This window comes from Rhinolophus ferrumequinum, chromosome 3 (assembly GCF_004115265.2).
Source record: "Rhinolophus ferrumequinum isolate MPI-CBG mRhiFer1 chromosome 3, mRhiFer1_v1.p, whole genome shotgun sequence".
Taxonomy (NCBI): domain Eukaryota; kingdom Metazoa; phylum Chordata; class Mammalia; order Chiroptera; family Rhinolophidae; genus Rhinolophus; species Rhinolophus ferrumequinum.
This window is the reverse complement of record NC_046286.1, coordinates 69537986-69552620: the sequence shown is the minus strand read 5'-3', so window position 1 is coordinate 69552620 and position 14635 is coordinate 69537986. Positions and strand designations below refer to the sequence as shown.

The window sequence follows — 14635 nt, the reverse complement described above, 5'->3', positions numbered from 1 at the left end:
GCAGTTATCAAAATAACCAAGCCATAATATCAGCTTTAATGAAACAACAATTTCCTATCAACAGAAACTTTGGATGTATGACTCATTTTACACAAAACAAACATACAACATATAATGATGGTTAAGATGAATACTTATATAAAAACTGTCATAAGGATTTTTGATTTATATTGTCTCATATAGTCTAACACCTGAAAGCAACTGTGTTGTGCACACCTTCCTGAAAGGTGCCAGCTGTTTCCTTTGTTTCAAGACAACAAGCAGAATTAGACCTAAAATCATGTTTCCAGAGAAGGGTGAGAGAAAGGATAAGCCTGCTACAAACTTGGTTTCAGAAATAGGAAGTCAGTCAACTTTTTCCTCTCTGATAACCTTTTATTTGCAGAGTAATTATGTGCACGGGAATTACAAACACATTTCGGAAAATTGTAAGACTGTCTGGAAAACAATCTCTATTGGACCAAGTCCTCACTTCTATGGAAGTAGTCAAATCCAAGACTTAATTTCAACACAATGTTCAAATTTATTACTTGAAACTCTGGCGACATAAAACTGTCTTCTTTAAATGGAAAATGTGAACAACTTCTATGAGGTAAATGAATTTTGAAAGTGGGAGTGGGTGGAGGAGGCACACATTTTTTTTTTTTTAAAGGGGGAGAGGATGCACAGGAACAACCCTAAGCAACCAACCATAAAACTAACAGACTTAGGGTGTTAGACCAGAGAGCTCAAAAGCTACCCGGATCACAGCTTCTCACCTAGGGACTTTTGGTTTAACTGGCTGCGGGGCACCCGGGAATCCTTGCCTTGGGCAAAAAGAGGGTAATTATTGAAGACACGCTTCCGAATGAATCACCAGTGTCCGGTGATTCTCTTGGAGACCCTGCCCTTCTCGGGACCCCCTCGGGGCAAGCCCCACTTGGTCCCGCACGGGTCGAGTGGGCAACGGCAGGTCCAGCGTCAGCTCAGGCGCCTCCTCAGCAACTCAAGCACAACCACCCTCCTGCGGGCACCCGGGCCAGAAGCCAGCGCAGGATTAACTCCCCGACCACGAACCCCGCCCGCTGCCTCGCGCCCTGGGACTCCGCTAGGTTCTGACAGCCCTCCCCGCTACCACTCCGCCAGCCTCGCTCGCGCCTCCGGGACCAACGACCTTCCCGCCCTCCGCGGGGCCCCCTCGAGGCAGCGCTTCCCGTAAACTCCCCGCCCCGCGCGGCAACCTCCCCGCCTCGGCTCCGCCCCCGAGGGACCCTGAGCAGCGCTGGATTGGCCCGGCCATGCCATCATTCTCCGGACGCGTCACCGCCCCCGTTTCCGACCGTTCAAAGACCGGCAGTGGTGTTAGTGCTCGCGGGGCCGCGGCGGAGGGCACCGCGCTATCATCTTGCTCACTCCCACTCGCCCGCGGGTCGGCGCGCTCGCCCAGCCGAGCCGCGCACCAGGCTGCGGGGCTGCCACGCTGCACACTCACCGCTGCCTGGGTGACAGAGACAGCTAGTCTAGCTCCGAGATGGGGAGTGGGCGAAGTTGACGAGCCCCCTACCCACATTGCGCCCCTCCTGCCGCGAGGTGCGCTGCCCTCTCCAGGAGGTGCCCGCACGCGGCCCTGTTCCAGGTGTGCACGGGACACCCCGCCCCCTGGGACCCGAAAACTTCACCCCAAGTTTAAAGAGTGGACTCCGAGGGCGTTGCCCGGAGTCGGACTCCCGTCTCCGCGCAGAGGGAGCTGTCCTAGCGGCTTGCACGGCCGTCGGAGAGAGTTGACCCGCTGGAAACTTTATCACCATCATCGTAAATACTGCGCTTTACTGTTTCTCTCCCCGCAGGGGCTGCATCCAGCGGTCTGTCGTGCGTACTTGTTTGCCAAAGGAGCCGCTGCAGGAAGACCCAGCGGGGAGCTGTTTCCCCAGGGGATACCTGCAGCCCAGCCGAGGGGTTTGGGCGGCCTGGATGCGCAGGACTCAGCCCCGCAACCGCTGACGCCGGGCGGCGGCGAAGTTTGGCTGCTGAGCGGCGCGGCGCAGGGCCACTGGACAGCGGGCAGCCGGGCAACCGCAGCTGCGGGAGCGATGCCGGTGGGGGGCCTATTGCCGCTCTTCAGCAGCCCTGCGGGCGGCGGCCTGGGCGGGGGTCTCGGCAGCAGTGGAGGCGGTGGCAGGAAAGGGTCGGGCCCCGCTGCCTTCCGCCTGACGGAGAAGTTCGTGTTGCTGCTAGTGTTCAGCGCCTTCATCACGCTCTGCTTCGGAGCGATCTTCTTCCTGCCTGACTCCTCCAAGCTGCTCAGCGGGGTCCTGTTCCACTCCAGCCCCGCCCTGCAGTCGGCCGCCGACCACAAGCCCGGGCCCGGGGGGCGCGCCGAGGACTCGGCAGAAGGGCGAGCCCGGCGAGGTGATGAGGAAGCACCCGGAGACCCCGCCGCCGCCCTGGAAGACAACTTGGCCAGAATCCGAGAAAACCACGAGCGGGCTCTCAGGGAAGCCAAGGAGACCCTACAGAAGCTGCCAGAGGAGATCCAAAGAGACATACTGCTGGAGAAGGAAAAGGTGGCCCAGGATCAGCTGCGTGACAAGGCGATGTTCAGGGGGCTCCCCCCGGTGGATTTCGTGTCCCCCATCGGAGCGGTTGGCCAGGAGCCTGCGGACGCAGCCATCCGAGAGAAGAGGGCAAAGATCAAAGAGGTGAGTGCACCATGGTAGAAATCCCTCCCCACCGCCGTTGTTTTCAGGGAGAAACGATAAATCTTTGAAACTCTTAAGATTGTAATATTACAATGTAGGGGGACACTGCACCTACACCAGGTGCAGTGTCAAAGGCTCTTTCGTTTTCCTTTTTTCACTATCATAACAGATGTAGCCAATTACCATCTGAGGTTGAATCCCGTTGCTTCTAACTTGCATGTGTGGGTGAACGTAAGCCACACGAGGTAGGCGTGAAATACATGGGCACGTAGTGTGCAAACTTCCTCTTTCACTGGTTGATACACGTTTAATTGTTCCTGAGAACAGTGACAGTGAAGGTCCCAAACAGCCTCAGATAAGACTTGGACATGGCTTTGAAATCAATCTTGAATGTAAACGCAAAGCATCAATCGTGCATAATAAAAAGATTCTAACTGCAAGCCAGCACACCCCAGCGTTCAGACATGTGGCCCCATTCTGCCAAGTGGCATCCTGTGTGTACTTACAGACTATAAAGGTGAAACTTGAGAACTTGCTATCATAAGGGGCACAGTGTTTACTTAAAAACAAAATGAAAAATTGAAAAAGCCAGTCTACTGCCTCCTGTATTTCTAGTGTAGTCAGAAAAAAAGTATTTCATGTGATGCAACAGGTTTGCTTCCACAGTGATGACATAATGCCGACAAACTTAATCTAGGACAAACATGGACTTTGATAAGTCTTTTGTAATTTCTTTCTTGTAATTTTCAGTTAGAACTTGTAACATGTGGTTAGTTCATGACTGGCTTCAAGCTGAAGACCTTAAAATAATTTCCAACTGTCATTTTAAAGATGAAAGTTGAAGGGCCTAGAGCTCCAGAACCAGTCAGTGCCGGAGTCATCACTTGAAGCCTATAACTTCCTTCCAGTTACCTATCACCAGGCTCTCTGGACATGCTTCCTTCCACAGCTACTCTTCTATGTGAAAGTATGCCAACATGATTTTTATACAGTCCAAGAGCTGTAGAAACCATATTAAAAACATTTCATCCCAAATCTTGATTCAGATTTCTAAAATACATTATGAATGGAAGCGATACTTTTGTCATTTTTAAAAATTTCGCAGTCTCTGTGAAAATACATTTTGGGTTTTGACATTGGGTAGGGAATCAGGAGAAGGAGCTTCCTGATTCCCTCATTTTCAGACAGTAAACAGAATTTTGAGGTGGTGAAGAAATATTTAGCTTGAGTGACTAGAGAATAGAAGCAGCCCTTTTGTCATAGGATTTGTGACTTTACTATAAGATGAATTTGGTTAAGCTGTAATTGGGCAAGTTAAATGGATTTGAGTCCATTTCAGTTGATCCTAGATATTCTAGAATGCCTCCATCCCTCCTATGCAGATAGTTCCTTCCACATCCCATCAGCCTGTCTGCTCTGAGACCCTTTCTCAGGCATAGAAGCCTCTCAGACTCGAGGGAATGGATTTTACTATCTCTGACAACTTCTGTCTAGCAGTTGCCCTTCACCATGGAATTCTGTCAGGGCTATCAAACCAGGAAGATGGATAAAAGCTCTAGTTCTTACCAACTGTCTCCCTCCCATCTTCACCTCCCAGCCTGCTATAAATATATACAATCAAAACCCATAGGTAAATTACATCCAAGTCTGTATCTGCTTATATTTTCCTTAAGTTTGAAGCTGTGTCATTCACATAGATCATGCCCCTAAATTCCTATGACTGCCAGTTAGTGCAGCTCACTGTTGTCCAAGGAAATTATTTTAAATACTAAAGATGAATGGTTATTAAAAAGCTATTGGTACTGACCAGTAGTGATTAAAAGTGCCTTTAGAACTGAAGTAGTGGGACAGTAGCAGTCAATTCAGGACAGCGTATTGATAGTATGGGTATCGGCTCCTATTAGATCCATGTTATATGTGTTGCTAAATGGAAAGGTCTTAATTAGCCATGTAAAGGAAATTTATGTAGCCTTCTGTGTCTGTGTGGTGCTAACATCTTAGCATCTAGATATTTTGAAATTGCCCAGTCTTACATAAAGTAGTGGAACCAAATGTGGTCTTTAAAATTCCATGTGGTGTAAGAACCTCCCCCCTCACCTCCCCAAAAAGCAGACACAATTAGCTTCAGTATTCAGTCAGAGGCTTATGGGAAGAAGTGGATTTTGGTTTTTCATCAGATTAGTTCAGACAGATATGTTTCTTTGTAAACCAAAAGAAAGAAAAGGTAATTTATGTGATTCTAAAACTGGACTGTAAATGTTTCTTTTTAGAGAGGAAGGAGTGGTTGCCCACTTCAGTAGGATAATCCCTGGACTTGAAACATTTAGATTCAGTTTCAGGCACCACCATGGACCAATGGATCATGCCTTAGTTTTGATCTTTATTGTTCCTATATTTTCTAGTTGTTTTTATATACTTAGGTTCTTTATCACCCCTGAATGTACTAATAGCTCTGTAGTTAAAATTTAGAAGATATAGGCAAGTCTAACACGTTGGGAGCTTGGACAGTAAGAAGAGCCAAACTTTTCTTTTGTAACTTTGGTTTAAAGATAGCGAATACTATTTTTACACTGCCAACACAGTTGTTTTGCTGGTACTGTGGTAAATTTTTAACAAATTTGGGCCTAGGGGAGACAGTCTGTAATTTTAAATAGGACGTTGCCTAGCCCCCTTCATAATAAAAGACATTACCTGCTTTTCAGTACTTACTTGATGAATGGTAAATCTTGATGTAGAACTTAAAATTGAAATTAAGTCCCCCTTCCATGAAATCTGTAAATAAAGTCTGGAATTTTCCTGAAATTTATAATACATATGTAGTACATATTTTTATGAGTTTGATCTTTTAAAAATTGTACTCAAGTTTTTCTTAGCCTTACAAAGGAATGTTAGAATAATGAAGCATAGAAGTTAAAATAGCACCATGGAATTTTTAGAAAAATTGTCCATTCCCCTTTGACCCCAACCCTTTCTTAAAATTAGAATTTTTTATTATTATTATTATTATTATTATTATTATTATTATTATTTTGCCTACACAAAAGACTTACACTGTCCTCCTTTAGGATTAGCACCCTAATCTTATTTTTTTTTCATTTTCTGGAATTATGGGACTCCCTGAGTAATAGGGGCTGAAGACAGTCAAATTGTCAGAGAGGAATCCTCCCTTCTCAGACTGAAGTTCCCACCAACCTAAATGGGGTGGAGGTGGGGTCGGACAGCCAGCTTTGAGTCTATCAGGTAAGGCTTTAGACTGGGTAGTTGTGGAATCATGGAATCACTGTTGGCTTCTCTAGGTTTCTCAAAACAGGCTTTAGTTCTTTATCCCAGACTTATTTAGATAATCATAAGTTTAAAGAAAATTTTCATGTTGATGACTAATAGCTAAAATATATTTTTATGCCTTACACTAGCGTTAGGTTGTTCTTGAGTCTGTAATTTATGTTAACTATTGACAATTAACCCTTTTATTAAAGATCAGATGTAAGAAGAATCTACCTTGACAGATTAAAACAAAATACTTTTATTTTGAAACTGTCCAATTTATTTGTATGCATAGTTCAGGTGTGGAAAATAGTTGCAAAATAATAAAAACCACAATTTGAAGACCTAAAGGAGCTTGGATACCCTTGGGTTATTACCTTGCCTGTTCTGCTCACCTTTCTTGACACATACCCACTGAACGTGGGCAAATGCAAGATTTCCCCACTCTTAGGACCTTCCTCAGATCAGGTAGGTCATGGACTGTTTGTAAAGGTGTCTCTCTTTAACAAGTAGATGAATAAATTAAGATTTCAATAGTGTAAGTACTGAAGTAGATGCTGACTCTTGAACATTAATATATGAATGCAAGAAAAGATTATTAATGGATAATCAATGATATTCAGTGTAATTTTCTATAAGCTATTGATAATTTGTCTGAGAGAAGTATTCTGTCTTCCCCTTATTAGGTAACTTAAGATTCACATAAAGGAGCTGCATTTATGACTTAGAACCTAATTAAGGGTATGAAAAGAGGTTAAAAAAATGCACTTTTGCATCAATGCGTCTGTAAAAAAAAAATGCAGTTTTGAGTCAATGCATCTGTATTAGGTGAGCTAATAAACTAAACCATCGTGAGAAATTTATCCTAGCATTTCACATGTCTAAAAAGGGCCGAGTATAAGACCTGAATTTGTTGTAATTCAGTGGAGAACTTACATATTTGTATTGAATTATTTCATAATTTATGGTAGTACAAATTCTGTATTAAAGAGTTTAAAGCCCGTGTCTCAAGGTCACAGGGGAGGAGGAATAAGACAGTTCTTTGCGAGTGATGAGGACTAAGCATGCAGGCATGCCTCGGCGGTGTTGCAGTGTCAGTTCCAGACCTCCACAATAAAGCGAGTTGTAGTCTTTTTGCTGGTAGAGGGTCTTACCTTCAATTTGTAAAAAATAAATGCAATATCTGTAAATAGCAATAGAGTGAAATGCAATAAAACAGGTTATGCATATACGTGGTTAGGTCAGAACTGTGCTGCAGCCTGCTTATATTCCCTTGCCCAGTAGAGAACCTGTAGCCTTTGAAGTGCTTTATAACCTACAAAATCATAAAAATGTATGTGTTTATCAAAGATGAGTTCTGATTGGTCAAAATAGGAGCAGCCACCCTGTGGGCTCCAGAGATAGTATGAAATGTCTTTCCCATAAGTAGACAAAAATGATAAAGGGGAAACCAGTATTTGATAGTTTAAAGAAGAGATTCTTTCTTTGGGGAAACTAAGTCTTGATTTTTCCCTCAGTGTTCTTAGCCTAGTGCCTTGTTTATTGAACTACCTCTAAACTCCCCGCTGACCCCTCATTCTTAAGTCTCTTTAAAGGTCCTTTACATAAACTGCAAATTATTTTTTCTGTTATCAACAACATGCCATATGTTTACTTTTAAAAATTAATTTTTGAAAGTAAACATATACTCTAAGTCATAAATTGTTACTTGAAAATTTTCAAAGTAAGCATATACTCTAAGTCATAAATTATTGTATCTGGATGGGTACAATTACAGTTATTTCAGCCTGTTCATTTTACAGTAGAGGCCACTGAAGCACAAAGAGTGTTCTGGAAATCACATTGCCAGTTAGTGGCAGAGTTGAGTTGAGAATGGAAGTTCAATCCTTGGTGAGTGTTGTTCACCATCCTGACATGGCTTGCCTCCTAAATAAAATGCCAAAGAAGTATATAAATTGATTGTCCATATTAATTATTTGCAGACCCTAATGTAGAATGAGTACAAAACACACACAGTATAATTCTGCAGAATTATAAATTTGACCTATTAAGTTACATTAACTATAGGAATTTTTTTTTAAATCTTACTAGTGGCATGATTTAGGAAATTTCTTCTTTTTAAAGCTGCCCAGAGAAAGTTTGATATGACCTTTTATTTTTCTCTTTATAAACATCTCTGCAGGCAGCAGAGGCATTTGCAATTATTCAGTTGGACATTCTTTATAGTGAGAGGTGAGGAAAAAAATGAAGGAAGAAAAGAAGGGAGGAGAGGTGGCTTGGAGAAAAGGGTTGTGACAATGTGGGGGCTCTTACAAACTATACATGTACATGCTTTTTCATTGTTAATTTATTTTTCAATTACGGTTGACATACATTTTATTAGTCTCAGGTGTACAACAGTGGTTAGACACTTATAAACCTTACGAAGTGATCACCATGATAAGTCTAATACACATCTGTCACCACACATAATTATCATGATATTATTCACTGTATCCTCTAGGCTATATTTTATATCCCCTTGGCTTATTCTATAACTGGCAGTTTGTACTTCTTAATCCCCTTCACCTTTTCCGCCCATCTCTCCACCCCTCTGTCGGTGGGGAGAGCACACTGTTATCTTCACCCGTGTAGGTCCTGGAGATTCTCTGGATGCCCTTTCCCTGCTCCATCTATTTTTAACAATGTGGTGGTGAAAAGGGTTGGTTCTGGAGTCAGATGACCTATGTCTGAATTTGGCGTCTTCCATTTACTAGCTTTGTGACCTTAAGTTTTTTCATCTTTCAGAGCTTCAGTTTTCTCATTTGTAAAACAGGAGTAATAATAGTACCCACTTGTTTGGGTCAGAAGGCTTAAATGTGATGGTCCACACAAAGCACTTAAATGGTATCAGGCATGCAGTGAGTATATGATAAATACCATTTGCTGTTATTACTGTTATTAGTCACTAGATGAAACCATCAAGCCAAGATTAAACTTTCGTATAAACCAAGGAAGTGGGTGATGAAGTTTCAAAAAGTTATCCAAAACAGTTCAAATAAGTTTGATTCTTATAGAGATACGTTTCCAGTTCATCAGGATGATCTTTCCAGACAGCTGCATTTTCATCGTACTACTGTCAACTCTGATCTTCTCAGATTTCTGCCCAATTCCAAAAGAAACTTTTGGTGTCTTTATATACGTCTTCAGCTTCTGTCCTTCAAAACACGTGTTAAAGAATCTGTCTCTCTCACAGTCAAATGTGCTTGTTACTGATGTACTAGCTTTCAGAATAATCACAGTTCTTGAGTTACCTCCTTACTCATTGAAATCATTCCCCCAAATACAGAGATTGAGTAAAGTTCATTTAAACCTGTCCTGTCTTTGGAGAAATGTGAGAAGATGGTTTTAGACTTAGCAAAAACTTATATAATTATGATCAATTTTATAAGCAGAGCTCAGTCTATCACCTGGTAGTCAAAATCCATATAAATCAGTTGTACTGTGTAACTCAAAGATTTTGGCCTTCTTTGAGAGCTTTGGAGTTAGATTTATTAGGGTTTTAGGCCAAGAAGGACCTCAAAGATCCTGAAGCCCAGTACTCATTTTACATATGAGAAACAGGGCCCTGGGGTGTGACTTCCTGAGATTTCCCCAGTGCACTAAGGACAGAGATGGGAACTGCCTCTTCGTGCCCAGACCTTGCTAAGCCTGTGATATCTTGACTCTAATGAGAACTTATGCTTTGAAGGCTGGCTGGCCTGGCCCTCCCTCCTCCTCCTCCCCATCCCTGAGTGGCAGGCCAGCAAAGAGAAGCCCCACCAAGACCATCCTTACAGGAGATGAAACGTCTTTGCTGGGTAAAGTGTTGCCTGAGAAAGCAATACTGGCTAATTCCTTTGCTGTGAAGGATGCAGCAGCACTGCCCACCTCCCACTGAGTCCTGATAAAGACTTCTGTGATCATTAGGTACCTGAAAGAAAACCTAATGAGATTAAGGTGTAAAGAGCATTTAAAAGTTGTAACCCTCTTTTCTGTCATGAAGACTCTGACAGTTGCTTTAGGTGCTTTAGAGCCCCGCAGTCCCTCAGTTAATCCAGAACAGAGATAATAAAATTAAAAAGCCCACATAGCCTTTGTATTTACTTAACTTTTATAACTAGAAGGCCGCCCTCACTTCCTTTTTCCTGTCAGTCCATTTGTCTCCCTGGCTCTTACGCTTACCAAAAGCCTACTCAGTCCCTGCTTTGCTCCACTACTTTCTGATCATTCTTGCTCTGCCTCCTTTCATACAATGAATGACACTCAGGCCACATTCTGTTAACGTTCATTTGCACTTTTTCATGTGTTTATATGTGGGCCTTCCATTAGATTGTTCTGCCTCCAGTTATTAGCGTGAGGGTGCTCGGTATGGGACAGGCCTTGAAGTGAGGGGACAAAACCTGATGAAGGATGCCGAGTTCTGCAGGGGTGGTTTAATAACAGCACACTACACACTAAAGCTATCTGAGTTGTGACACTGGTGGGGGATGCCTGTTTGCCGTGGCCAGTAATAGTTTCTGAGAAAGGGTGTGGCAATAATTGATGAACACAGCCTGTGAAGGACTGTGGTTGAGACGTGAATTCAGGCCATCCAGAGGCCAAGAGCAGTTGCTGGAATCTCCTTATCTGCCAAATCCTTTTTCATCGAATGGTCTTTTTAAGTCCTATGAAGAACACTTGATTCTTCTAAGGGACAAAAGGGTCAAAAGAGAGAAGGCCAGGGCTCGTGGCCCATTCTCGTGGTGATGTCCCGCTTTCCTGAGCTGATGTTTGGGCATGACTGTCTGACCTTAGTTTCTCTTTCATAAGATTATATGCTGGAACTACAAAAGAGTGTGTTTCCTCACTGTATCTCTGTCTGTCAGGGTATAATGTAAAAGGACAGACCTGTGGAATGATTAAGGCAGCACCAGAGTGTGTTCTCAGTCTCAAAATCTCATTCCCAACTGCCTAAAATTAACCATCAGTGCCTCCCTTTCATGGATGTATTGCTTCTGAAAGGATGCTGTTCAAAGTACATCACTAAAGTTGCCCAGCAGAAATTGTTATATTTTGAGATTTGTCTTAGCAAGAGTGAGAATAGCTTTGTAGAAGAAGCAAGTATCTTTCATTGCGTTATTTCATTATAAATTAATGCTTGCTTAAGAAAGAACATTTTGAAAGTAAAAAGGAGTAGAAAAAATAAAAAAATATTCTTCATACTTCTATCACTCAGTTACAAGTATTGTCAACACTACTTCCCACTCCAACATACAGTCTATTTCTTTCCACATTTGTGACCACCCTGTATGTTTTTTCATTTTCTTTTAAAGTGCCATTGTATGATAGCATACTATATGAAAAGAAGCCTCATAGTTTATTTCACCATTTCCTTGGATCTGAACAATTAATTTCCAGGTTTGTGTTTTTATAAAAAATGCTGTGATAAACACCTTAAGTTCATTAACTTTTCATCTCATTTTTCATTGCCCCCATCCCCATAAGTAGAATTTCCCCTTACGTTCCTAAAAGGGGAAATGAATGTGTCAAAGGATCATAGAACATTTTGAGGGGTTACTTTTCAAAAACTATGTATGTATACTTCCACCTCCCACAACAAATGTAGTCTATTGAATCTTTATTAATTCCATAGGTGATGAAACAGTATCTTGTATATTTAATTTGCCTTTCAGCATTTTCTACTGTGTTGGATGACTAGCTACATTTAATCATTGTGAGTTGTATAGAAGGGGGAAGTTTTTAAAGGAGCAGGACTGGGAAGAAGGCAGAACTTGGAGGCCTGTGAAGTGGGGCATCAGAGAAGGTGGATCTAACAAGCTGGCTAGCGGGACATGGAATCTCAAAGGAGGCAAAGTCCTGAAAGGCAATAGAGAGTATTTTATTTACAAAAACTCACTTCCTTGGGTTGACATCAAGAATAAAAAGTACTCTTTATTAATAGGAGCATAGTATTCACCCCTTATCCACGGAGGATACGTTCCAAGACCCCCAGTGGATGTCTGAAACCACACATAAGTACCAAACCCTATATATACTTTGTTTTTTACTATACATACATACCTTTTAACTTAATGGAAGAACTTCACAGCTTCTCTTTGGCATATATGAATTGCCAGCATCACTACTCTTGTGCTTTGGGTCCATTAGTAAATAAAATAAGTGTTATTTGAATACAAGCACTGTGATAGGAAACAGTTTGAAACAGTTGATCTAATAACACAGAGCGTGGGGTTGGAGAGCGAATACAGCCACCTGGCTACCCTGGGTCTGAGCAGGTGAGACATTTTATCATGCTACTAAGAACAGCACACAATTTAAAACTTATGAATAGTTTATTTCTGGAATTTTCCATTTAATATTTTTGAACCATGGTTAACCATGGGTAATGGAAACCATGGATAAAGGGGGTTACTGACCAAGCACCTTGGAACAGCTTGCTTTACCTCAGCTGAGACCCAGCTAGCTTCCATTGGCTCATCTTCACTGTTAAGTTATAGTTGGGCTTTTGCATCAGGTGTATGGCATCTTTGAGATCTGGAGAAGCAGGGAGAGAGCTTTCTCTCCGAATTCATCAGGATGGTGTCTTTAATATTTTAAGATCATAGTTGACGATTAAAAATAGTTTAAATAGAATTTCAGAAGTGATTTTAGTGATGCCAGAAAATGGCAAGTCTTACAAAGCTGAATTTTTAAAGGAGAAAAATTAACCGAAAGGAAATTGTTCATAAGACTTCATGGCAATAACTGTGTGCATCTTTATGTTTGAAGGGGGCATCTTTATGTTTACTTCTTTCGTACGTTAGAGGCCTTTAGTGTTTTAAATAGGATAAATATGCATTTCATCTAAAGTATTGTATTTTAGAAGAAAAACATGGTTTGTTTATGAAGTTTGAGCTTTTTATTTTTTGCTGATTCCTTGTAATAATGTGTTTTTAGTCCTGCTTTTTTAAGATAGTGAAGAGCTGCACATTTCAAAATTTATTTATATTCTGACCTTGTTAGTTCACAAAAGTCTGCCAAACACCAGAAGGGTTTAAATTTGTTTTTGAGACTGCATTAACATGGTGAATAATAATTGACATAAATATACTATATTATTTTTATAAATTGTGGTTTGAAATGACAGTAATTTTAGAACATTTAGGATGCTGTTCTCTGTGACATGTTATTTTTGTAGTCAACTATCATTGTAGAATGTTATAATGTCAACTACATGTTTTCGTCTCATAATGAATGAATGAATAGAAATGCCTCAACAGTTCATATTGTGTTTTCAGGAGTTATTAGCGCAAGTCAGCAATTTTATAAGGCATTCTTATTGAGTGTAAAAGGAACTTTATGTAGTAAAAAGCATATTTTATAAATGGCATATGTTAATAATTTGTGTACATTCACTCATGTTAAGCAGCTTTGTTAATCTTTATTATTTAATCCACCTAGGGGTTACTTATCTCTGACTGCATGATAAAGAACTCAGCAGCTTAATGAAAGGGGGGGAGCCAATTTGAGGACATAAAAAATGAAGATGATTTATTAAACACCGGTGAAAGCTGCTTTAGCAGTTAGGATGAATAAAAATCATGATTAACTAAGTGTACTAAGATAAAACTGTAACAAAGGTAGTACTTCTGTTTTTCCTACTCCAAGAGTACAGAATCTCCATGACATTGGCTCTTTATAGCCGTGAATCTGTTCCAGGACTACCATGTTGAGAGCAGGAGAAAGAGCTTCTTCCTTATTCATCCACCAGATAAGCTGGCCTTGCCCATGATATGACCCAGTAAATATTTGTTGAATGAATGTCCTTTTTAAAACAAACATACCAAGAGGTGTTACTCAGGTTACGTATGACATTCTCCCACCTTTACACATATAATCACAAAATCCAAAAGTGGTGTCCTCTCATTTTTAGAGCCCCTTTCACCTATCCTCATGGGCTCCAAGACCTTGTCTTTTGAAGGGAGACTTGATTTTTTTAGAACAGTCAAAAGCGATTCAGAGCCAGAGCTAGTGAATAAAAAGAGTAATCCATGTAGGACACACATTTTCCAGTTTTAAAGTTGTTTTCAGAATGATTTATAAAATGCAAAACTGTGTTCATTTTCTTATATGACTTGTAAACTGACTGTGAAGGGGGTTCACAAAAAATCTTTTGAGCAGATGCAACAGCACTGAAACAAATGTGGATACTTGTGAGATTTCCGTCGAAGGTCTACACTTACTTGAATATAAAAGTTCTGTTTCGTTTAGAAGCTTGTCTGCTGTATATTTCCATCCTTATCTGTGGTTTTGCTTTCCATGGTTTCAGTTACCTGCGGTCAACCACAGTCCGAAAATATTAAATGGAAAATATCAGAAATAAACAATTCGCAAGTTTTAAATTACACGCTGTTCTGAGTAGCAGGATGAAATCTCACGCCATCCCGAATGGGCTGTGAATTTTCCCTTTGTCCAGCGTCTCCACACATGTACATGCTCCCCACCCATTAGCCACCAAGTAGCCAACTGGGTTATCAGATTGACTTTCCCCCAATCAGGGTGCTTGTGTTCAAGTAACCCTTATCAGAAGGCAAGTAGTAGCCCAATGCTTCTTCGTCACCGTGTCTCTGTCATTCACCTCACTTCATCTCATCACATAGGTATTTTATCATCTCGTATCATCACAAGAAGGG

At 41.4% G+C, this 14635-nt stretch overlaps 1 protein-coding gene across 1 annotated transcript in view; it reads left to right on the top strand.

Moving 5' to 3' along the window:
• Positions 1–1248: 1248 nt before the first annotated feature.
• MAN1A1 (mannosidase alpha class 1A member 1) overlaps positions 1249–14635 on the top strand; it is a 156355-nt gene continuing 142968 nt past the window's right edge. Inside the window, exon 1 of the mRNA XM_033100521.1 lies at positions 1249–2678. Coding sequence (XP_032956412.1) covers positions 1278–2678 — 1401 coding nt within the window. The 5' untranslated portion in view covers positions 1249–1277. The remainder of the gene's footprint in view (positions 2679–14635) is intronic.